Raw genomic sequence first — 22,500 nt, 5'->3', positions numbered from 1 at the left:
ACTTTTCACCCTTTAAAACAACTACACACCCTCACGTTTCCCACCAGGAACATTAAACATCAGCTTGCAGTAAGTCGTCACCCTGGTGTACACACACACTACATCAATACAGAGTAGATCTGTTATGATGTAGTAGTGTAGGCCTACAACACAGACCTACTACTCTACCATATACTCCTCACAGCCTGATTCCACTAATGATAACACAGATGAGGTGTACTCCACTTTCACAGGTCTCATGCCGGGAAATTCCAGGGTCAGAGCAGGAGAAGCACTAGAACAGATGAGTGACTTTAAAAGACTTTACTGTATACATCACAAAACATTAATAAACTAGAATTAAAGCTACCAAAAAACTACACCAACATAAAATACATTGAGATAAAAATAAAGAAGAGTCACAAATGAGACAAGGAATGTGCAATTAAAGAATAAATACAAACAATGCTCAAGAGGGAATGAAATTTGGGTGTGTGTCGAGTGTCTTGTGTCGGCGGTTAGAAGTGTTCACAACTCAAAATACAGTCATCGCTGAACACTGAACAGGACTGCCGGGCACAGGTCCAGGGGCCCTCTGATAACTCGGGCCTCTGGGCCTCAGAGCCTCCTTAAGAGTGATTTAATATTTCTTCTTGGAAAGGCCTAAAGTCCAGTTAAAAAAAAAACACAGAAAAATAAATGCAAACCAATCCCAAGGTGACACAAAAAACCCCAAAAGAAACATAAAACAACCACAAAAGATTAAACAATGACAGATGTTGAATTATGGCAAAGAACCAGAAACAATGACACACACTTAGAGTCGTCTCTCTCAGTCTGGGGTCTTCCTCCGGAGGAGGAGGAGTGTCATGGGCCTTTTACTTATCTGTGTACAGCTTGTAGTCGCAGTGTTTTACATAGTTCTAGCTATAGTAGAGTATATTTATGTAGTGGTTAATAACACTGCAGTGATTGTAACTTTGTCCACATTGGCATCCAAAGGTTCCCCATGAAGTGGTCTCAGACTTTTTGACCTTGCACGTTGCCATTTTCGTCAGCTTGCCCAGCAGTGGGCGCCATTGATCCTCAACATGGCTCATCTCTGTAGAAAGCCCATTACTGTGAATTATTTCTCTGCAGAGAAACTAAGAGGTTGGAGGAAACACAAGATATAAAACGAATGGTTGTTGCTGGAGGTGAAGGGCGTATAACCGAGAGTTTATGGGCCACCACTCTGTTGTTTTGTCCCTGTACCATCCACAACTCACGAGTGGATATGAAGCACAATGTGAAGTCCCATGGGATGGCAACTCATAAATGTGTTTTACATTATGTCACTTCACTTGGATGTTTGACCTTCACTGTGCAGTGATGCATCCTCCAAAACAGTTTTCACTTTTGCAGCCTGAAGAGGGAAAGTTTTTCACCTTACATCAGAGATTAAGATGAGCCGACAAGCACGTGGCATCACAAGGTTTAAAACTTTCACAAGTCCGACCTGGACACTGGAAATTTCCGGAGCATAAACACTGAGAATGGACTTTACAGAGAAGAAGGAGAAATCTTGTTTCCAGCAGTGAAACTCTTGAATTGAACGATAGATGTATTATTCATAGCAGTTTTTAAAAAAAAAAATAGATATTAGAACATGTTTGGAGGGGAGCTTTAAATTTTAATTTGCCCTGGATTGTAACCAGAAAGCAACAGTTGCTGTGTAACATCTCTCAGATTATCTTATTTCCTGTTTTGTAGATCTCAACTAAAGATGCCTTGATCTGAGTGCAGAGTAAATTCAAACAAACCACAATCCACTTTATAGGCCCCTGAGTGTGTGTGTGTGTGTGTGTGTGTGTGTGTGTGTGTCCACAGTGACTTTCTTCCTTGCTTTTTGACATTGGCAGTATAAGATACCTGACTGGGGGCGGTCGATTGGCCCTCTGTAAATGGAAGGCATTTATAGGATGTGTGTGTGTGTGTGTGGGGGGGGGGGGGCAAAGTGCTGGATCAGTGAAAACCGAGATGACCTGCCTCCCTTCCTCCCTGCCTGGACAGCCTCAGCAGATATACAGTAGATGATGTGATGGGACTTCTCAGACTGTGTTCATTCCCTTACACGGACCCATATGTAACTATGTTGTTTTTCTCACCATACTGTATCACTATAGTGACACTTCAACAAGTCAATCCATTCACATCAGTTTCACGCTACAGGCATCAAATCCTGCTGAACCTTCTGGAGGGGGGGGGGGGGCACTTTTTGTTTTTAATAACTGGGTCGAAAAGGTAGTGAGTCAATAATTTATCAGATAGAAACCCATGTAGTTAAATTCTAAGAACAGCAGGTGAGTCGGTGAGTGAGTTGAGGGCACAGATTCGCAGAGGGCTGATGCCAAACTCACAGTTGTTCATCATATATTCAAATTCAAAAATAGCAAATCCGAACAAGAAGCCCGCAGAAATCCCGGGGGGACCGGGCTGTGTGAAAAGTGCAGGTCTTGCATAATTTATCACGAAAGCTGTAATCTATCCATCCGTGTGTCCGTGCGTGTGCGGCTTTGTGTACAGTCATTGATCATGCCGTGGATCCAGAAACTACAGACTTTCACAGCGCAGATGCCGCCGGAGCTTCACATCCAAACGCAGCGCTGAGAAGCAGCCGAGCCGTCTCCTCCCGTGTGGGGGAAATGTTGGGACGAGGCGCGGCGCTCTGCCTCTAGTTCGTCTTCACTGAACAAACTGTGGCTTTTTTTTTTTTTTTTCCACCGAAGTTGTGCTGAGGTGACCGAGATCGCCGTTACCTGCGGATGTCCCTGACCAATTCAAGCGTCTTTCTGCTCAACGAGGTTGGTTCACGTTCAGCTTCTCTCCTCTTCTTTCGCCTCTCTCCGGTAGGTGGTCGGGGGGGAACTGAGTGAGATGTTGGCTGCTACTGCGCTGCACGAAGAAGGGGTTTCAAAAGCGAGCTGCATGCATCGTGCAGAGCTTCTTTTTCTTCTTTTTTTTCTTTTTCTTTTTTTGTTGGTGCACCCCCAGACATGAGGCAGTAAAGGTAGAAGCAGGTCCTCGTGGGGATACCGATAATGAAATTAGACAGGCTGACCTCACTGGGAATCTTTGTCTTCGCATGCATTGGTACTGTCAGTCTGCCAGCAGAAATTAGGGGCAGCTGAGCTGGGCTGCAGTGGGGTTTTTTTTTTTTTTTTTAAATGTTCATGATAACCATTTTGAGCAAAAATGATAGAACTGTTCATCTGGAGCAACAGATGAACACAATTATCCACCACAGTGGGTCCGTTGCATGCTCCCGCATTCTTCTTTTAGAGGCTATGAGAGAAATAATTGCAGTTTTGCTCCAGGACAAGATCATATGATACTCATTCTGTCACATATAAAATGATACATGAAGCCAGAGTGTGCTAAAACTGTGTTTACTCAAATTTGGATGAGAAAAACCTTCATATTCCACTGCTCATGACTGTACAAACAAAATGACAACACAGCAACTCTCCCTCACTGTCAGCCTGACCTACACTAACACTCTGCTAGTCATCCTTCATTAACTCGGGTTGTGTTTGTTAATCACATTATGAACATAATATTCTCAGTACACTCTGCAACAGAATGACATCAGGAAAAACGCCACTGACAACCTAAAGAACAGATGTGAAGAGCCTGGGTCACACTTAGTGTTAAAGAGTTCCCTCTGTTAGCAGTGTTGTGTGCAGTCACTGATGATGTAATCGCTGTCAATGGAATTGCAACATCCAACGTACGTCATGTAACAATATTCATCTCAATGACTCAAAATTGTAATCCCATGTTTACAAATGCATTAACTCTTTTAGTCCACTCTCATCTGCTGGTGAACAGAGAGCAGAGAATTCTGGTATTATATGAAGAGAAGTGTGATGAAACAACCATGCAATAAGTAACCCCCCCCCCCACAAAAAAAGAAAAATCACAAAACCTTTCATCTTTTTTTTTAGGTCTTTTTATGATTGATATTTTTCCCTGATTTGCTTACTCAAGCCTGACACCTTCTTACAATCTGAGGTTACCACGACATGATGGCACCGCTTTCTTTTCTCCGTGGTCACTTCCTGGAGGTTTGATTTACAACAAGACAGACCGAAACATAAAGAGGTAGATATTGTGTCATTCGTAATCAGCACAATTTGCGAAAGGTTGACAAACCGTGGCTCACTGGTGAGATAATCCCTCATCCACGGACACCATCAGGGCGTCCATCTGTAATTCTATGAGCTTGTTTCCCACCCAGAGGGTCTGGACTGTGTTAAAGGTGCCTGAAAAGTCTAAACGCACTATGCCGGCCAGTCCTACCAGCCTTATCCAGCTGGGAAAAGGTCCTCTAGAGAACATACAGTTGATGATTGCATCATTTGCTTCAGTGTGTGTCTGGTAGGCAAACTGCAGGGAGTCTAGTCAGTGTCTCTGCACTAGATTCATCCTGTGAGTGTGAAAAGTCTCTCCAGCGTCCCACTGAGGCTGCTTTCGCTCTTCAAATTAAACATCTCCTTCTCGGAAAATAAGCTGCAAATGACCTGTGTGATTTGTGCCATTTTATGTGGAGTATATAACTTTTAGTGAGGTTTGGGGAGACTTGCTTTAGAATGAGATTTTTCTCTGTTATTTTGCCTTTCCTCTATTTGGTGAAGGAGCAGAGCTGAACCAAAATCTTTTTCTTGTCAATATGACAAATAGATTATTTCGTCAGATTGTAGGCAGCACCATGAAGCCGAGGACACAATTGAAAGTTGGTGAATTTGAAATATGATTTTTATTTTCATACATATGCCAATATTTCCATTGCAGTTGCATGAAGAGTACATTCGTGCCCTTTCATATTCCCAGTTAGGAGTAAAGTACCCATGAGTAATTATGTTATACATGAACACCAATATTAATCAAAAATATTTAATTTATCATTTAATTAATTTAGTCAGCTGTGAGCTAGACAGTCATCTTGATTTAATAATAATATGCTTCATATTATGAAGCAGAAACATGTAAAGTACTGGTAATATTCACATTGGCAGCTTGAACAAACTGTCTGTGTAGGGGTTACATGAACTGCTCAGAGAAGCACATATTATGTAATATATCTGTGCTTCATCACTACATAAACTACCCAGTCTGTGTGAAGCGCTGCTCGGTGACACTCTCCCTCACTTCCCTGGCATCCCACCCGTCTGTTTGCCTCCTCCCTCCTCTGGGTGTGTGTACTTCAAACAGGGATCAGGTCTGCGTTGGAACACACGCCGTACCTGCATGTCTGAACCCATCAAGTACTGCACGAACCTCATGAAAGGATTTGGCAGCAGCCAGGTGTCATCTCCCTCCACTCAAAAATCAAAAATCAGCATCCCCAGTGCCTTAAAATAGCCCCTCATCCATAATGCACCAGCAGCAGCTCTGCCCACAGAGGCGCTTCATGTGGGACAGACTGACAGACATCTGCACTCAATGCTTGGGTGCAGCTCCTAAAGCTGCTCTCTCTCCCTCTCTCTCTCCCTCTCTCTCTCCTTTTTCTGCTTTTCTCCAGCTCAGTGCAAAGCGCCGTGGAGTTTAACTTTCAAACCTTCATTCATTCATGTTTTATTCACATCTTCAGCTCATGCAGAATTCGAATGGATGCCTCCTCTGTCTCTCTCTCTCCTTCTCTCTCTTTTTTTTTTTTCCTACTCCACCTCACTGTTTCCCGCAACCTCTCCTATGAATTATGGATCTGAACTTTGCTGGAGATTTTCACATCATCCAGTCATGGTTTTATGGTGCGTTATTTGCATGTTATTTATTTCACGCTGTACATTCTGTGCACAAATTAACACATAGAACAATTACATCCTTCTTGTCGTGAGATGTTGGCTTGGTTTGTACAGTTTTTTGTTTTTTAAAAATCTCCCACGTCCACATCTGTACACATCCGTAACACATGCACTCAGTGGCTGAGCAGCTGTCAGAGTACAGCCAGCCATGACGTCTACACAACACACTTGGTGAACAGAGGGCTACACTGGGGACGGCTCCACATGTCGAACAGAGACAACTAACATGGCTCCCATAGCCCCTCACCGCCATAAGACTTTCTCCTGTCTCTAAACTTTTGGCTTCTGACATGTTGAAATCCACAGTGGCTGAAAAAAAAAGCAAAAACACGATGTGATAGGACTGTAAAAATCGAAGACTTTTCCCCTTTGAGATTTTGTGTTTTTGAGTGACGCATCATGGTTATATGTGGACACTCCCGTCCATTTTCTTGTGCGTAGATTCGGTCTGGGGCCGTTTCACATGGCTTGAGAAAGGCCAGCTAATTTCAATCAAAGAGAAACTTAATGCTACAACTTGTGATGGATGTTTAGACTATAAAACCACAAAGAAAGGGGTTTTCTGAGGAAGAACAAGACTGTTCTGCACAGAGAAGGTTTTGATATGAGATGTTCAGGTGTATTCCGTTGTCCACATACATCTGGCCACTTGTATCCAAGAAGTGTTGTTTTGTTTTGTTTCTTTGCCTGTGTGACTCTCTGGATCTGAAAGTGTTGATTGCTGTTACATTCTATGAGCCTCTTCCAACAGAGCGTCACATGGTCGTCTTGTTTGCCACAGTGATGTCGTATCATGATGGAGTCCTGAATGAACTTAGCGTCCGCTTGGCGATAGAGAGAGTCCCACCGGACAGGCGAGGTAGAGATGAAGGAGGAGAGGAGGAGAGAGGGTGGGAAGGATGATATGCAGAGTAGAGAGAGCCTCACTGACGTAGCAAAGGGTTGTGTACTGAGAGTGGTGGAGAATAAGAGGGTGGTGGTGGTGGTGGTGGTGGAGGGGGGGGGTGAAGAGAAAGAGAGAGGGATAGACTGCTTACAAGCACGCTACAGTACACTTCAGTGTTACCCAAGAGAGAGAGCACACCATGACTGACTAGCAGAGAGAGCGAGCAAGAGAGACGGGGAGTGTGCTCTCCTACCTCCAACTGAGTAAGTACGCTGCCATCTCTTCTCCATCTAATCTCCTCCTCGGTGAAAATCGTGTTGATAGCCACTGGAAACACTGATGAGACACATTTTAAGGATAATACAGTGATACCTGATCAAATGTAGGATCACTTGATAGAAACAGGAAGACGGTTCAGCTTGTGATTTTTAACTGAAAGTTGGAGAAATTGTCTTGATGTACGTCCGTGGCCGTCACAGTGGGACGTGGCAGAATTTCCATCTACATTTTGAGCGTTTTGAACAAATTTGACGGATGTCCAGACTCCTCACCCTCAGCGCTGACATTTCTGTAGCAAGTCTGAGTTGCACTACAGCAGACAATGGCATTTAGTGCAGTTGTGTGACAGAGGAGCAGTGGTGGGAAGCTGTGGGCATACTCGCAGGCGTTCATGCTTTCTCTGTTGATGGGGGGAAGGAGTGCATTTGGGACTGCTAGGCTTCCTGTGTGGGGTCAATTAAATACTGCATGAGACAGAGCACTAAAAGCCTGTCCCGTGAGGAGCGAAGTGCTTTGTGTGTGTGTGTGTGTGTTTGTGCATATGTGTGTGTATTGGCGCATCAGTGTGCAATGCCTTGATTAAATTTGATGAACCAGCAATGTTGAGAGGGCCAAAGATTCCAGCTCCAGCCTTTCTTTGAGTTCCTGTGTAGAAACCCTGTTTTAAAAGGTAAAGATTTATACTATAAAGACAAGAACAAAGTCATAATGTAACGAAGTACGCGCTCTCATTTTATCACGACATCTGTTTAGCTGGTCTTATCGAGGAAATCTCTCCGTTCTGCTATTTTAAACATCTCCACATTATTCAGCTAAATTGGCTGCAACATCTGCAATCTCTAGTGTTTAGATAAACCAACCTCATGTAGAGACGAGAGAAAACGTTCTCCTTTTAGATGTAAAGCTGGAATGTGCGAATATGTAGGGCACCATTACATATTGATAAGTCTGACATTCCCTCAGTTTGCCCAGCCCACCAGTCAAGACGCACCAATTAGGCCCAACTCAAACCTAGAGCCTAAATCAGGTCAGCTTCTAACAAATACATCTGATTTAATGAAGGATGCAGCAGTGCTGTGCCGCTCTGTGCTGCACTGTAGGTACACAGCTCTATGTGGGTTAGCTCCAGCCTCTCTGCACTTTGAAGCAGTTTGGTGAAGTCAGGTTGAGGGATCCCTGGAGGGATGAAAGCCTAAGTATGCACAGCATAGCCGGCAAGGCCGAGTCGACAGCGTGGATGAAAGATAGAGATCCCTGACTGGGCTCGCTGCGCCCCGCTCCTCTTCCTCCACTATGTGTGCCGGCTTCACCGTCGACCCCTCTGTGATGATTCACGTCATTACATCGCCCTCATTGCATCAGTAGCATTCCTCTTTGTAGCTGGCTCATACAAGATGTCCCTTGTTCTTAAATCTCCGTTCTGCTGTTGCATTCCGCTCTTGGGTGAGAGAGCTGTTGTGTAGCGTGTGTTGAAATTACTTGAAAGTGTTTATTTATAGGCTGCAGGATCTGCCAAGGGCTCATTACAGGCAGAAGAAGGAGAAAGTATCCTGAGGTAACATTAGAGCAGGAGGAGGGTGGAGCTCGCTCGGGACAGGATGGAGTATCAATCTGGGTGGCTCTCCTATTGATCCACTCTGCCCCTACTCTGGTTGCACTGTCAGGAGACCTTCTCTCTGGCTCTCCATGATCCACCTCTGCCCGTAATGCTGCATCAGCTCCCACTGCGCACAGATAGTAACGTGCTTCTTCACAAGTCAAAGGGTGGGAAACATGGCGGCAGGTGACTGCGAAGGCTGAACCTCTAGATGTGCTGGGAAAACGCTGGAGTCTCCTTTAGAAAGCTGCTTAGGTCCCAGTTGGTGCAGAGCTTCTCGGGCGCTAACAGCACCTACAGGAGAGTGTGGTTGCGCTGGGCAGCTCTCTGGTAGCAAAAACACTTGCAAAAAAGGGGCATGTCAAACCTTCAGATTTATTGTTGCATTTAATATTCAAAAATATAAGTTGGTAGAAAAACATAAAAAAACACCACAACCGTACCAGCACGAGTAAATAGCCGCGCTTTGATGAGAATTAGCTTGTCACTGATCCAAATATAGCTTGGCTGACAAATTACATTAAGTTCTGGATGTCGTTATGAGACATGTTCCCACACCCACCTCGCTCAAGTTCTCGTCTCTGTGTTTCTCTTTGGTCGTGAGGGCCTGCGTGAACTTGAGTGAAAAGCGCTAAAAAAAGAAACATTATGAAGAACACCTGCATGAAGGCGCCAGGAGGCCCGAGCACTGTATGTAATATTATTGTTTGGGAGAGAAGAGAAAACATCACTGCGGAGACTGTATACACGCCGCAGACCGAACAGAGACACTGCTCTTCTCCTCCGTGCAGGCGCTTCGTTCACATTCAGATGGGCTATCTGGCTTCAGTGAATATAGCTGAGACAGTCTCAGATCTGCTTTGCTCTTTCTGGAGGGAATTCATCAAAACTCAGTGAACTTTGACAATCCTCCACTATCCTCTCCCCACTGTCAACCCCAGTATGAGATGGGAGGGAGGGGTGTAAGGAGAGGAGAAGAGGAGAGGGGCGAGGAGAGAGAGGAGAGCTATATTTAGACTGACTGAACAGCAAAAAAAAAGAAAAAAAAGAAGAAGAAAATAATAAAAAGTAAAAGCGTCTGCTGTTAATCTCTGGTCCTATTGTTCTAATGTACTCTTCCTCCTCTCCTCTTTCCTTCTTGTCTCTCTGCTCTCACTCTCTAACCTTTCCCCCTTGTCTTTCTCACGTCAATATGAAGAGCTTGCAGAGTTAACACTGGCAAAGCAGAAAAATTACATTATATTTATAAAAAAAAAACACTTTTCATGGAGTTTTGTGAGTGTTTAAGTTCTCTCTCTCTCTTTCTCTCTCTCTCTCTCTCTCTTGCTCCATCAATCAAATTTGCTATATAGGCATGTTTTGTTCCTCCCTCTCCCTCCCTCCGTCCTTCCCTCCCTCCCTCTTTCTAGCTCTCTTTTTGTTTCTTCCGTTTTCGTTCCCTCCATCGCTGCATTCCTCTCCCACTGTTTGAAGAGCTGTGTTACTCAATGGATGCTTCATGCGCAGCGCTAATGATGAAAATAGTCACCCTATCTTCTCTGTTCCAGAGGCATCTGAGGGAGCAAGTTGCTCTAACTACAATAATTTGTGTGCGTGTGTGTGTGTGTGTGTGTGTGTGTGTGTGTATGCTTGCCTGGCTGCTTCCCTTTAATTTTAAAAAAGCCACGCAGAAATATAGCCCTGAGACATTTCTTGCTAAAAGCCCTGGTGGAGTGCACTTAATTCTTAAGCAGCCAAAGTTGAATGAGTGTGAGAGAGCGCATGCTGCCAGTATAATGGACGCCAAAGTAGGGTCCTCAGTGCCTGGGGCGACCTGGAGAGCGGGCATGCAGCTCTGGCTTGCCAGGAACAACGGGGCTGTCTCCAACAATAGAGGCCTCTCTCCTGGCTTATTAAGACATCTGATGGACTCTAGATGGCTGCCTGCTGACTCACCGCTGCATTTCGGTTCTGTAGGCTCATGCATCACCTTCCTGTCAGAAGGATGGTGCAGGACAGGCAGGCGGGCACAGCCCTGCCCTCCGCTATTCCTCCTCATCCTTCGATTCATGTTCCGTCGGTCTCCCCATCCTCCGCTAACTGTGCTCTCTGTGTTAGTTTTGCCTTTATTACTGTTGAGGAGGTCACCTGTTCAGCAAAGAGAGCTTGCTCCAAAAAGCACTAATTGGCAGAGGAATTACAATTACACACCCAGTTGTCTCTCAGCTTTTCCTTGCTCGGTTATTGTTAATAACACTTAGCACGGCTTACATAACTGCTCAGTCTTTGTTCTGTCTTATTTATAGAAGTTCTGTCTGTGCCCAAGTGAAAAATGATACTCTGCAGTGAGAGAGTAAACACCATACAAACCTGCCCATGGAGCGGGATGATTTCACGTCACTTTTTCAGGATTTCTCAAAGTGGGAATTGACATGAGAGGAAAACTTGTGAAGCTGGAGAGGGATACATGAGATATGTGGCAGGGTAGAAGAGAGGAGAGGAGAGGAGAGGAGAGGAGAGAGAGGAGAGGAGAGAGAGTAGAGGAGAGGAGAGGAGAGGAGAGAGGAGAGGAGAGAGAGGAAAGGAGAGAGAGGAGAGGAGAGAGAGGATAGGAGAGAGAGGAGAGAAGAGGAGAGGAGAGAGAGGAGAGGATAGGAGAGAGAGGAGAGGAGAGAGAGGAGAGGAGAGGAGAAAGAGGAGAGAGAGGAGAGGAAAGGAGAGAGAGGAGAGGAGAAAGAGGAGAGAGAGGAGAGGATGCATGAAACCAGACGAAAGCTCCTTCTCTTACATGAGAGCTGGCACGAAACTGAACAGTCCCACTGTACTGTACCAGTATGCGGGTGTGCACACACCAATGCTGCAGTCAGGGCATCAGTTTTGTATAGGAAATGGCTGTTGAAGCGGCGCAGCAACGTCAGCTGTGAAGCACTTAGTCTGAGCGCGCCTCCCTCTCTCTCTCCCCCCTGTAACCACGGGCAGAGGGGAGGAGGGTTCCGCCTTTTTTGTGCAATGGGGGGGAGGAAGAGAGCGCTGGCAGAGCAGAATCATGTCTGCCTCCGACTCGAGCGCTACAGGACTCATCTGTAACAAGGTACGCTGTTGATGCTCCCCTTTTTGTTTAATCACTCTGCATGCGAACTCGACCTCTTCATTCACGAGTCCCCCATCCGTCTGCTCTGAGACATCTTCTCTCTGCTTTTTATCTTGTCTTCTCTCCTCCCCTCTCACTCTTGTCTCAGCAGAAGTCTATTCTGGTTCACTCACTTTGCCAGCATCTCCCCACTTCTCCTCTCGTCCCTCCCTCATCTTCTTTGGACATACTGTACACATGCAGTTTATCAACCTTCTCTGTCTTAACAGCTCAGCTTTGAACTTGTACCTCGCTGGGAGGCCCATCTGTTGAACGTCATGGATTTTGACTCTGTTATTTTGTTAGTCATTCCCACCTCTAAATAATCTAACTGAGCCCACACTTGTGGTTCTATTTGCTTAGTCAGTTTCGTGACGCTACTTTGGGTGTAACAGCCACTCAGAGTGTTAAATTTTTAAAATGCAAAGACTGTAGACGACGATTTTTGAAACAGAACCAATAAAAATGAATAAATAGTTTATATATCTACATAAATATGTAGCCGATTCAAGTTTTCATCAAATATTGTACACTGACTCCAAAAATGAAGATCAAGTATAAACAGATGACCAGTCACTGAATCATGCATTGAGGAAAGTGTCATTCACAGTTGGCTCTTTGATAAAGGCAAGTTGTTTGCAATGTGCATGCTTCCCTCTGCTGGTGAAAATGCACAACTGCTGCAGAGTCATTATCTCATGTTTCAGTTTCCAGTAGGACTTCCAGTATGTGAGGGATTTCTCATTATCTTCCTTTTTCTCTTGTTTCTTCTCTTTTTTACGAGGACGACTGAGTGGGCGTTTGTAGTTTTAAAAGTCAAGACAGTCAAGAAAACACGATGGGCTGTGAGTTTCCCAACACAGAGACCTGCGTGTCTGTGATTATATCAGATTCCACTATTGATCCCAGTGTTGTGAGGTGAGCAGCAGGGTTTTTAGAGTGAAAGCTCTGCAATAAGGCAGACTGAGTTTGTCTAAAGACACACTGAGAGCGCACTGTGGTGAAATATGTTGTTGACTCTGATATGTTTGGGGTTTTTTTTGCAATTTTTAATAAATGTCGATGGACATTTACAAGTACCGTCATACCATATCTCAGCTTACCTACAGCATTTTCATATCGGTCGTCAGGTTTAAAATGTTACAGCTTTTGAGAGCTTGCACTGTACATGCCCATAATGTTTTTGATGTTTCAGTATCTGTCCTGGCGACTTGGAAACATCCCATGGTGCTGTGTCATTCAAAGACGCAGCGCCGTGGGATGTGCCAGAGATACCACTGAAGTGACATGACTCTGCAGTTCAATTGGTTATAACATGTGAATATCAGTCACTTATGATGCAGGTGAGAAGCACTGAGGAGGAAGAGATGGAAGCAGACAGAGCGACACCAGTTCACATGCTGTCACGTAGAAGTTCCCACACAACTGAAAGAAATTTAAAAACCCTTTGTTTACACAAAAAGTAGACTTCAGAGTTTATTATGTTGCACTCTAAAAACACTATTATTTACTGTACTAATTTACTGTACATTACATACACACAATTTTACGCACAAGAAAATGGGCAGTGCAGCACTGTAATCATATTACAGTCCAGTACATTTGTCTGCTATTGTCAACACTCTTGTTAAAAGTGGAGGCCATCGTTGTTACTATTGTTGTTATCCTTGATACCTGGTTCTCTGCGTCTGCCCCTGAAATCTATGCACAAGGTTTTGCACGATTCAAAACTCAAAAAGAAGACAAAAAAGATAATCCGACTATTTTATATTTTTTTACTATTTATCTATTTTCCCTGAAGCTCTTTGGGAATCCATGCAGTTTTAAGCAGAGCAGTGTGCTGCTTAAGGATTGAGGTCCTGGGACTGGTGTCCATGAGCCTCAAAGGATTTTTATTATTCTCTTATATGTGATTTTATAATCAACAAGGGATATTTTCAATACAGTGCAAAACCATATAAAAGTGAAATCAGAATAGTTGAAGAAGATGCATGGATATTTTGTCTGCACTTCAGAATACCTCCTTCCTTGCACTTCTTTCTCATCCATAAGCAGTTGTGCTTTAATTAGGTTTTATTTTTACTGCTGGTAGCCCCTTCAGATTCTGCTCCACCTCTGGCAGGCTTTGATATTTAAATGATATCCACACACTCTGCACTGGATTCAGCTGAAAAAGATTTTTGGAGGGCAGAGGGAAAAAGCAAAGGAGAGTCAGAGCCGGGGAGGGAGGGAGGGAGGGAGGGAGGAGGGAAGGGAGGATGGAGTAGGAGACAGGTTGAGGGGGAAAAAAAAAAAGGTAAAAGAAGGATGACGTGGTTATGGAGCTATATTTGGCTGTCGTATGTGGGTGATCCTGTTTGGTATGTGAGGAGTCTTCCAGCCCTGCACCCAGCTGGGACTGCAGCCACTGGGGGGAGAGCCAGCTGCTGATGGAGTGAGAGGACAAATGTAGGATCTTCTGAGGTGAGCTTTGTCAGGGTTTTAACAGAATGGAAGTTTACATGTGCTTTACTGTAAAACACTTAGTAACTGTGATTTTAAATGTGCTTTGTAAGTAAAGTTGTTATTATTATTAAGTGTAAAGAGGGTAACAGGTTCTGCATCTGTCTGAAATCTGTTTTTATTATTTTCCATTACAGCGTTTCACAGAGAACAGATAGCTTTTTTGTTTTCTCTGTGTAGTTCAGAAATGGGATGTTCTTGTTAAAGGGATTTGAAATGATTATTGGTGTTTTTGAATATTCTTAAATACCAGGCTGTTGCCACAAACTTAAGGTTTTATTCAATTATAAATCATACTCTCAGATGTCAGCTGACATATGACTGAAACTTTGAAATTGTGCTTATTTGGCTTGAAATTGTGTTGAAATTCAAATATATGCATTTAATTGTTTTAATTCCGATATAAATGACAATATTTTGACTCACTGATAACCAAACTCAGAATTCAGAACCCAAACTCAAAACATAATTATTCAATTTGCTTTGTCTTGTGACATATTATACCACAACCTTTGTTAATCCAGAACAATGTGGACTCTAAGAAAATGGATTGAAGGCTGGATTTTGTCGCATTATCTTGTATTATCCAGAGTTGTGTCGTAGTTTGTTTACCTGGTTGAAGGCTCTGGGCTTTCGCCAACATCTGGTGTTCCTGGCTGAGTGGATAAATAACCAACAGTGCTCCACTGGTTGCTGGTGTTGTTGCAGTACTCACGCACATGCTCCCCTGAGAGGGCTGCTTTGGAAAGCTGCAGGAACTTGCAGGCTGGATCACATGGCTTCTGGAAAGGACAGTCAGGTTTACAGACAGGTTGAACAAGGGGAATGACATGGAGGACACAGAGGGAGATGTAGGTGGAGCTGCATCTGAGCCATCATGACTCAACAGTTACTATATCATGAGTAATTCCAAACAGCTGCTATGAGGTGTTAGGTACTGTGTTGTGCTGGTTAAATCCATCACAATAGTACAGTACAGTACTGCTCTCTGCTCTGGCTGTAACAGTTATTCCTCTCCTGTCCTCCTTTCTTTCAGGGTTCAGCCGATTCCTACACTAGTCGACCCTCTGATTCCGACCTGTCCCTGGAGGAGGACCAGGAGGCGTCTCGGCGTGAAGCCGAGCGCCAGGCTCAGCTGCAGCTGGAGAGAGCCAAGGTGAGAGCCCGAGGGTCAGAGGTCAAAGCTTGCTCCTTCACTTCCTGAGGGGCAGTGTGTAAAGTACGGACTCTCATGAATATTTCTTACTTTCTTTGTCTTGCAACAGTCTAAACCAGTAGCATTTGCAGTGAAAACCAATGTGAGTTACTGTGGAGCCCTTGATGAAGATTGTCCAGTCCAAGGTGCTGCTATTAACTTTGAAACCAAAGACTTTCTGCACATAAAAGAGGTGAGAGGCCTTCAGCGCTGAGATTATTACATTACTGTCACTGCCACCTGCACATACAGTATACACTGTCATCATGTTTGCAGCATAACTTCTCAGTCATATAAGTTGTGTTTCACGGTCATGCAGAAATACAACAATGATTGGTGGATTGGTCGGCTGGTGAAGGAAGGGGCAGACATCACTTTCATCCCGAGCCCGGTCAAACTTGAAGCCATGAGGATAAAACAAGAGCAGAAAGCAGCAGCAAGGTCAGAGGTCACACAGTATCCAGTATCACTCTTGTCTTTGCGTCTCTGCCCGTGTCTCCCCGTTGCCCTAATTCTACCAGCTTCCTGTCTCACACAGTCTTTGAAAACATTCTTTTGGATATAACTAGTTCTTGCTCATGTGTTGCTCTGTTTTCAAAGTCCTTCTCTCTAAATTGCCTCCTGAGGGGATTCACGCATAATGAAGCTCTGCATTATGTTGCTCCACAGGAAAGGAGGGAACGCTTCATCCGGAGGCCGGAGGTCCACCCCACCATCTGCAGGTAAGTGAGACCGGAGGAGTCCTGCTGCCGCGTCTGTCTGCTCTGCCCCTACTGGGACTGCACGCTCTCACAGGGTTAGATTTACATACAGTGACTATTCCTGGGATAAAATGTTCCCTTCACCAAGTGATACATGCTGGGAAACATCATATGAGCACACTTTACCTTTTACATCAGTCTAAACTTAATGATTATACTGAATTGTGATCTTAAGTTTACAGGCTAATGTAAAAGTACTTTTCCTCAGCCCAGCATTACATGGATGTTTTCTTTGTTAGTGCACTTCTACAGAGCCGCAAAAATTCAAATATTTTCTGCTGAGGTAATGACTTTTATTAGTTATTCTACTTCTTGCCTAATGGCCGTCTCTGTTTATTCTGAAAGCCAAACAGAAGCAGAAACAGGTATGTTTGTCAGTGTCCTCCACTGTGTACCAGCGACTAGTTGCCGGTCTTTTAGCTGTGTTAGCCACTAAATTCACTTTCACATGCTTTACATTTCCCACCTACAAACCTTGTCTGTGCTTGTGGCCTGTGCAGACTGAACACGTTCCTCCATATGACGTGGTTCCTTCTATGCGGCCGGTGGTGCTGGTGGGTCCTTCACTGAAAGGATATGAGGTGAGACAACCTTCAATACTGCTCCACAGTTAGTATAGATTGGTTCTGCTTTGTGTTGGGAGTAATTATCTGGATGTGTTTAGATATGGACTTTGTGCTGAAATGATTAGCCAGTGAATTAGTCAATTAGTCAATCAAAAGAAAATTAACCAATGATTTTCTTTTAGTTCTTGATAAAATTCATAGTTTAAAGCCAGACAGGTTTCGTTTGTAGAAAAAATGATTCATTATCACTGAAAAACGTTTCTCTGGGTCAGATCAGAAGGAGTATTGGAGCATACACAGGGAAATGTTCAAACCCTGCACTTCATGGTTTAAGTCATTTATAAAGTAAAATAATAAACATCTAGGGCTAAAAAATTAGACTTTAGTAATGCTATACAGCTCTAGGGATGCCAGTATGTGGGTTGGTCAACCACTGTGGTCCAGGCTGCAATGCTTCAACATCTTTTGGATAGACTGCCATGTGACATTCATGGTGCCCAGAGGATGAATCCCACTGACTTTGGTCATCCCTGGCTTTTCCTTTAGTGCCACCATGAAGTTGACATTTGCAGTTTTGAATGACATGTCTCAGCAACTACTGGATGGATTGCCTTGAAATCTGGTACAGACCTATGAATTATGAAACACTGATGACATTTGCAGCAGCCTCAGCTGTGTTCAGCGCTGATTAACAAACGTTATCATGCTAACATGCTAAACCAAGATGGTGAACATGGTAAACATCAACATCTTTGCATTGTCAATGTGAGCATGTTCGCATGCTGATGTTTGCATTTAGCCCAAAGCGCTGCTGTGTTTAAATGCAGCTTGAGAGACGTGCTAGCACGTTGTCTTGTTTTACTGTTTGACAAATAAGCAATTTTAAGGTTTATGCTGTGGTGATTTCTGCTGGTATTTATCCTAATTTAATACACTTTGATTTGATTAAATGAAAAAAAATTACAAAAAGTAAATCAGTAATGAAAATAAGTGTTAACACAGTTCAGTCTATTCTGTTTTTTTTTTTCTTCGCTGCACTGCCTTTGTTTGTTCAACTTCCATCTGGATTGTGCTTTCTGGTCCAATATGGACTTGCCTGGTTTGATCTAAAGGGAATCACTCTCGCCTCCATTATCCCATTAACACTGATACAAAACACCACAGTCACATCCTGATGAAATTATAGCACACACAGCAGGAATCTTAGATCCATTTTCTGTATCTGTGATACTGAACTGCACGCATGCCCCTTCCTATCAGCTTCTGTCTGTGATGTCCTCCTATACTAAAACTCCATGTGACGCGCATAGGATGAGATGTATGAAAACACTTTGCACTTAAGCACGATTAGTCTCAGTTTTCCAATGAATCTGCAGACGGACATGTTGAAACGTGAGGCGTGTCATTGGACAGAGAGTCTTCAGTATTTTCTCTCTGCCTCGCTCCGTCCTCTGTGACTGCGCAGGATGTGTGCCGAGCCGTTTATTTCGTGCGTGTGAAATATTTATGTATCGCTCTGGTGATGTGCTTTGGGGATGCTCCAGTGGTGAACGCCAGCCTGCCTCCCCCTCTCGCTTGCTTTCCCTCTGCTTTGTCTTCCCTGTGCATATTATTTTCAGTTGCTCAGTCTTGTTCTTGAACATAGCCTCCCTCTTTTCCGCTCTTACGCTCTCTTCCCCTCTCTCTCTTTCTCCATCGCCCTCTCTCTCTCTCTCTCCTACAACATAGAGGAGCGACGCCACTGTGCGCTTCATCCCCTATTCTGAAGGCCATACATTTTTCAGGGCTGTTTGAAAATAGACTGATTCACTTCATCCTCACACTGTACATGCGCGCGCGCACACACACACACACACACACACACACACACACACACAGGCAAACACACACTATCTCTATCCATGTCATCCTTAATGGTGCTCATTGCTATCTGTACTGAGAGTGTCTGTTCGGGTCCTTCCTGAGGAGAGTAATTGTTTTAAAAATGAAAGAATACGTTTACTTTAATGTATTTCCTGTCATATCGTGCTAAATGTGAATGTGCCAAATTGATTGTGTATGTTCTCACGTGACTATTTTGCTGCCATTTCTTTTTTTGCTACCAGGTCACTCGTGTAAAAGAGATCGTATAAATTTGACAGTGACTATTCTGTCCAACACTCAAAGGCCAAGGCAACATTTTGCTTTAGTTCTCTTATTTAGTAGATACATAAGCAGTATGTAAAAAAATGTAAGATATATGTGCTTATTATTTTATCTATTTATTTATTTTTAATTAGTGACTTTGCATAACAAAAACAAGTGTGAAACGAAGGATACACATGGACAGGCATGTACATGACAAAAACAATAAGAGATAAAGAAATGAAAAGAATATGATGTGTAATGTATATGGTGTGTGTGTGTGTGCGCGTGTGAGTGAGTGAGTGAGTGTGTGGGTGTGTTTCACGGTTTATATGTGATGTAGTTGTAGTTGTAGTTGTGTTTTGTATCTGTCTTGACAGAGGGTGAAAGGGAAATTAAAATGGACATTAATAATGTAATATAAATGTATTTGTAGGGGGAATATAATGAAAATAATGAAATAAAAAAAAAAAAGCTATAATGATATTGTAAAATGTATGTAAATAGAAAAATATAATATATACAATATAATATAATATAATAATAATTGTCTATAACTACATACAACTATACAACTATAACTCCTCTCGCATCCATAAGTGTAGGCTGGGGTATAAACACATAATGCATGACAGTATAGTAAAACAGTGTTGTGATAATAGAGAATGTGTCTTCAGAGGAGGAGTTGTAAGTTTTGACACAAGCTATAGATTAAAAGACATTTAAAAGTTTCCTTATATCTGCTCCAACAAGTGTAGTGTTATAAAAACCATTCTGTAAATGTTGATGTAGTGCTCTTAAATGCTAAATAAGGGGACAAGAAAAAAATCAGAAGAAAGTCAATGAAAAATATAAGTGATAACGTGGTGCATAGGTGTGTAGTCTCTCCTAACTTCTCTCAACTCTTCCTTCTCCCTATCTGTCGCCTAGGTAACAGACATGATGCAGAAAGCCTTGTTTGACTTCCTCAAGCACAGATTTGACGGCAGGTGGGTACGGCTGTCTGCACTGCTCTCTGCAGCTGCAGCTCACTGTACGGTAACACTGTGACTGAGCTCCAGAGCTGCTCGTGGGATTCTGCCCAGCACGTTGTCATGGTCGATAGGACACATGATGACGATGATGATGATGATGATGATGATGATGATGACGATGATGATGATGATGATTTATTTTTAGCTGCAAGAGAGTACAAGTTCATCTCATCCTTTGAAATGGAACAGTTGTGGATGTGCTGTGATAAGTCGCTTCTCCTTTAGGATCTCTATTACGCGGGTGACTGCTGATCTGTCACTGGCGAAGCGCTCAGTGCTGAACAAGAAGGCAATAATGGAAAGATCCAACACTCGCTCCAGTCTTGGTGAGTGACGTGTCTTTGGTGGTTTTTTTTGCTAAATAAAGATTAAACAGATGCTTGTTCTTTCTTTAATGTTAAGTCTGTGATAAACTTGTTAGACGTGTCTCACACACCTGCCTCTCTTTCTTTGGTTTGCCCACAGCTGAGGTCCAGAGTGAGATAGAGAGGATCTTTGAGCTGGCCAAGTCTCTTCAGCTGGTCGTTCTGGATGCAGACACCATCAACCACCCAGCACAGCTCCTCAAAACCTCTCTGGCCCCCATCATCGTCTACGTCAAAGTGTCCTCGCCTAAAGTAGAGCACAACACACGCAAACTTCACAAAGAAATTCATTCAAGACTCAAGTTTTTGCCTATACAGTTATTGATTATTATCAAAATAATGCTCTTGATACATATGCTGCCCCTAGGACGGATTATAGCGGCACCTCTTATCATTTTTATGCTGATGATATCCAGATGTACTGCTCTTTGAAACCTGATGAGAGAAACCCATTGTCCATTGTCCAAATAAATGTTTGGTTTCTGTTAAACTTGGATGACTGACAACTGCCTTCAGCTAAATGTAAATAAGCTCCTGAAAATATCTTAAATATCAAGCAACATATGGGGTCATTCGATGGTTGTGTTCAACCTTAGAAATTAATGTGTCATCTTCGACCAGTTCCCGTCAGCCAACTCATCTTCTTTCCATTTGAGGAATGTTGCCAAATTAACATCTGTGGTGACCAAGGTTGAGCTGGAGATGATTATTCATGCTTCTTGTTTAGATTATTATAACACTCTTTTTACCTGCCTGGATCAAACTTCTTTGGACCGTCTCCAAACCGTCCAAAAAGCAGATCAGAAATAACAATAGATCACAAATCACACCAATTTTATCCTCCTTGCACTGGCTCCCAATCAAACTCTAAATCCATTTTAAGACACTGGTGCTCCCCTTTAGAGCTTTGCACGGTCAACACCCCGATATATTGCTGACCTCCTCCTTTATACGGCCGATTCGGCTCTTATGGCCTGCTGAGCAAAAATGACAGGCTGTCCCTCGAACTTGCTATAAAACCAGAGGTGACTGTGTTTTTCAAGCCAAGTTCTGTGAATGGTGCTATATAAATAAACTTTACTTATTTACTTTCTTAAAATTAGAGGTGAAAAATTGGAATCATCAATTAGTTAATCAACAGAAAATGAATCAGCAGCTATTTTCATAGTGATTTGACCTCTGCAAACTGAATGTCTCTGGGTTTTGGAGTTAAAACGAGATATCTGAGGATGTCATCTTGGACTCTCAGAGCATGTGATGAGCATTTTTAATCCTTTACAGTGATGATTAAGGAATGGAGGGATGAAGGAAATCAACTCAGAACCATGAATTCAATAACCTTGAGTTTTGCTCGACTGTCTTTGTCTCTGGCTCATCCCACAGGTTCTTCAAAGGCTGATCAAATCTCGAGGGAAGTCACAAAGCAAACACCTCAACGTTCAGATGATGGCGGGGGACAAGCTAGCTCAGTGCCCACCTGTACGTCTCTCTGCTCAGACACTCATACAGGGATCTTTTACGGACACTGAGCGGTATAACCTCTCTGTCTCATCACTCGTGTTCCTATCTTTGACTCATTAGGAGATGTTTGATGTCATCCTGGATGAGAATCAGCTGGACGATGCCTGTGAACACCTTGCGGAGTACCTGGAAATTTACTGGCGGGCTACGCACCTCCCCTGTTCTGCCCCTGTTAACCCCTTACTGGACCAAAGCGTGATCACCCCACCCTCAGCTAACTCCAGCCAACAAGTGAGACACGTATTCAACTAATCCTTCATTTCTTAACGTTCTGGTTGCATTATTAATCACATCTTTTCTGCCTCCTGTGTCCATTCACTAGTTTTCTGAGACTCAAGAGTTGATAGAATGATCACTACCCCGGCCATAGGTGAGAAGAAATTTGTTTCTATTTTTTACTTAGTCTTTGTCTCTTTTACTTCTGGGTCTGGTACTGTGCTATGTCCTTAAATGTCCAAAATGCAGCAGCCAGACTTCTTACTAAAACTAAAAAAAAGAGCATATCAATCCCATCTTAGAGTCTCTTCATTGGCTTCCAGTAAATTTTAGAATTGATTTTAAGATTTTATTTATGACTTTTGAGGATTGCTCTGGACTTGCACCTGAGTACATCTCAGACTTACTGACACCATATGTGCTCAGTCGCAACCTGAGGTCCTCAGCCAAAGCTCTATTAGCTATTTCACAATCTCGGCTGAGGAATAAAGGTGACTGAGCCTTCTCTGTTCGCCCCCCC

The 22,500-nt window shown here is 43.3% G+C and overlaps 1 protein-coding gene across 2 annotated transcripts in view; it reads left to right on the top strand.

Moving 5' to 3' along the window:
• Positions 1–2,653: 2,653 nt before the first annotated feature.
• Positions 2,654–22,500, top strand: part of cacnb3b (calcium channel, voltage-dependent, beta 3b) — a 23,230-nt gene continuing 3,383 nt past the window's right edge. The window contains exons 1-13 of one of the 2 annotated variants that reach the window (XM_023427716.2): positions 2,654–2,822; positions 15,235–15,354; positions 15,464–15,586; positions 15,713–15,834; positions 16,063–16,115; positions 16,500–16,519; positions 16,655–16,735; positions 19,775–19,833; positions 20,104–20,204; positions 20,344–20,495; positions 21,627–21,722; positions 21,825–21,995; positions 22,087–22,134. In XM_023427716.2, the coding sequence (XP_023283484.1) occupies positions 2,784–2,822; positions 15,235–15,354; positions 15,464–15,586; positions 15,713–15,834; positions 16,063–16,115; positions 16,500–16,519; positions 16,655–16,735; positions 19,775–19,833; positions 20,104–20,204; positions 20,344–20,495; positions 21,627–21,722; positions 21,825–21,995; positions 22,087–22,116 (1,167 nt within the window). In that variant the 5' untranslated portion in view covers positions 2,654–2,783 and the 3' untranslated portion in view covers positions 22,117–22,134. The remainder of the gene's footprint in view (positions 2,823–15,234; positions 15,355–15,463; positions 15,587–15,712; positions 15,835–16,062; positions 16,116–16,499; positions 16,520–16,654; positions 16,736–19,774; positions 19,834–20,103; positions 20,205–20,343; positions 20,496–21,626; positions 21,723–21,824; positions 21,996–22,086; positions 22,135–22,500) is intronic. The other variant, XM_023427715.1, reaches the window with a different exon arrangement.

The sequence above is a fragment of the Seriola lalandi genome, unplaced genomic scaffold, assembly GCF_002814215.2.
Source record: "Seriola lalandi dorsalis isolate HSWRI2012SDOR001 ecotype SW California unplaced genomic scaffold, Sedor1 jcf7180002054861, whole genome shotgun sequence".
Taxonomy (NCBI): Eukaryota; Metazoa; Chordata; class Actinopteri; order Carangiformes; family Carangidae; genus Seriola; species Seriola lalandi.
Note: the sequence above shows the minus strand (reverse complement) of the source record. Positions and strands in the feature narration are given on the sequence as shown.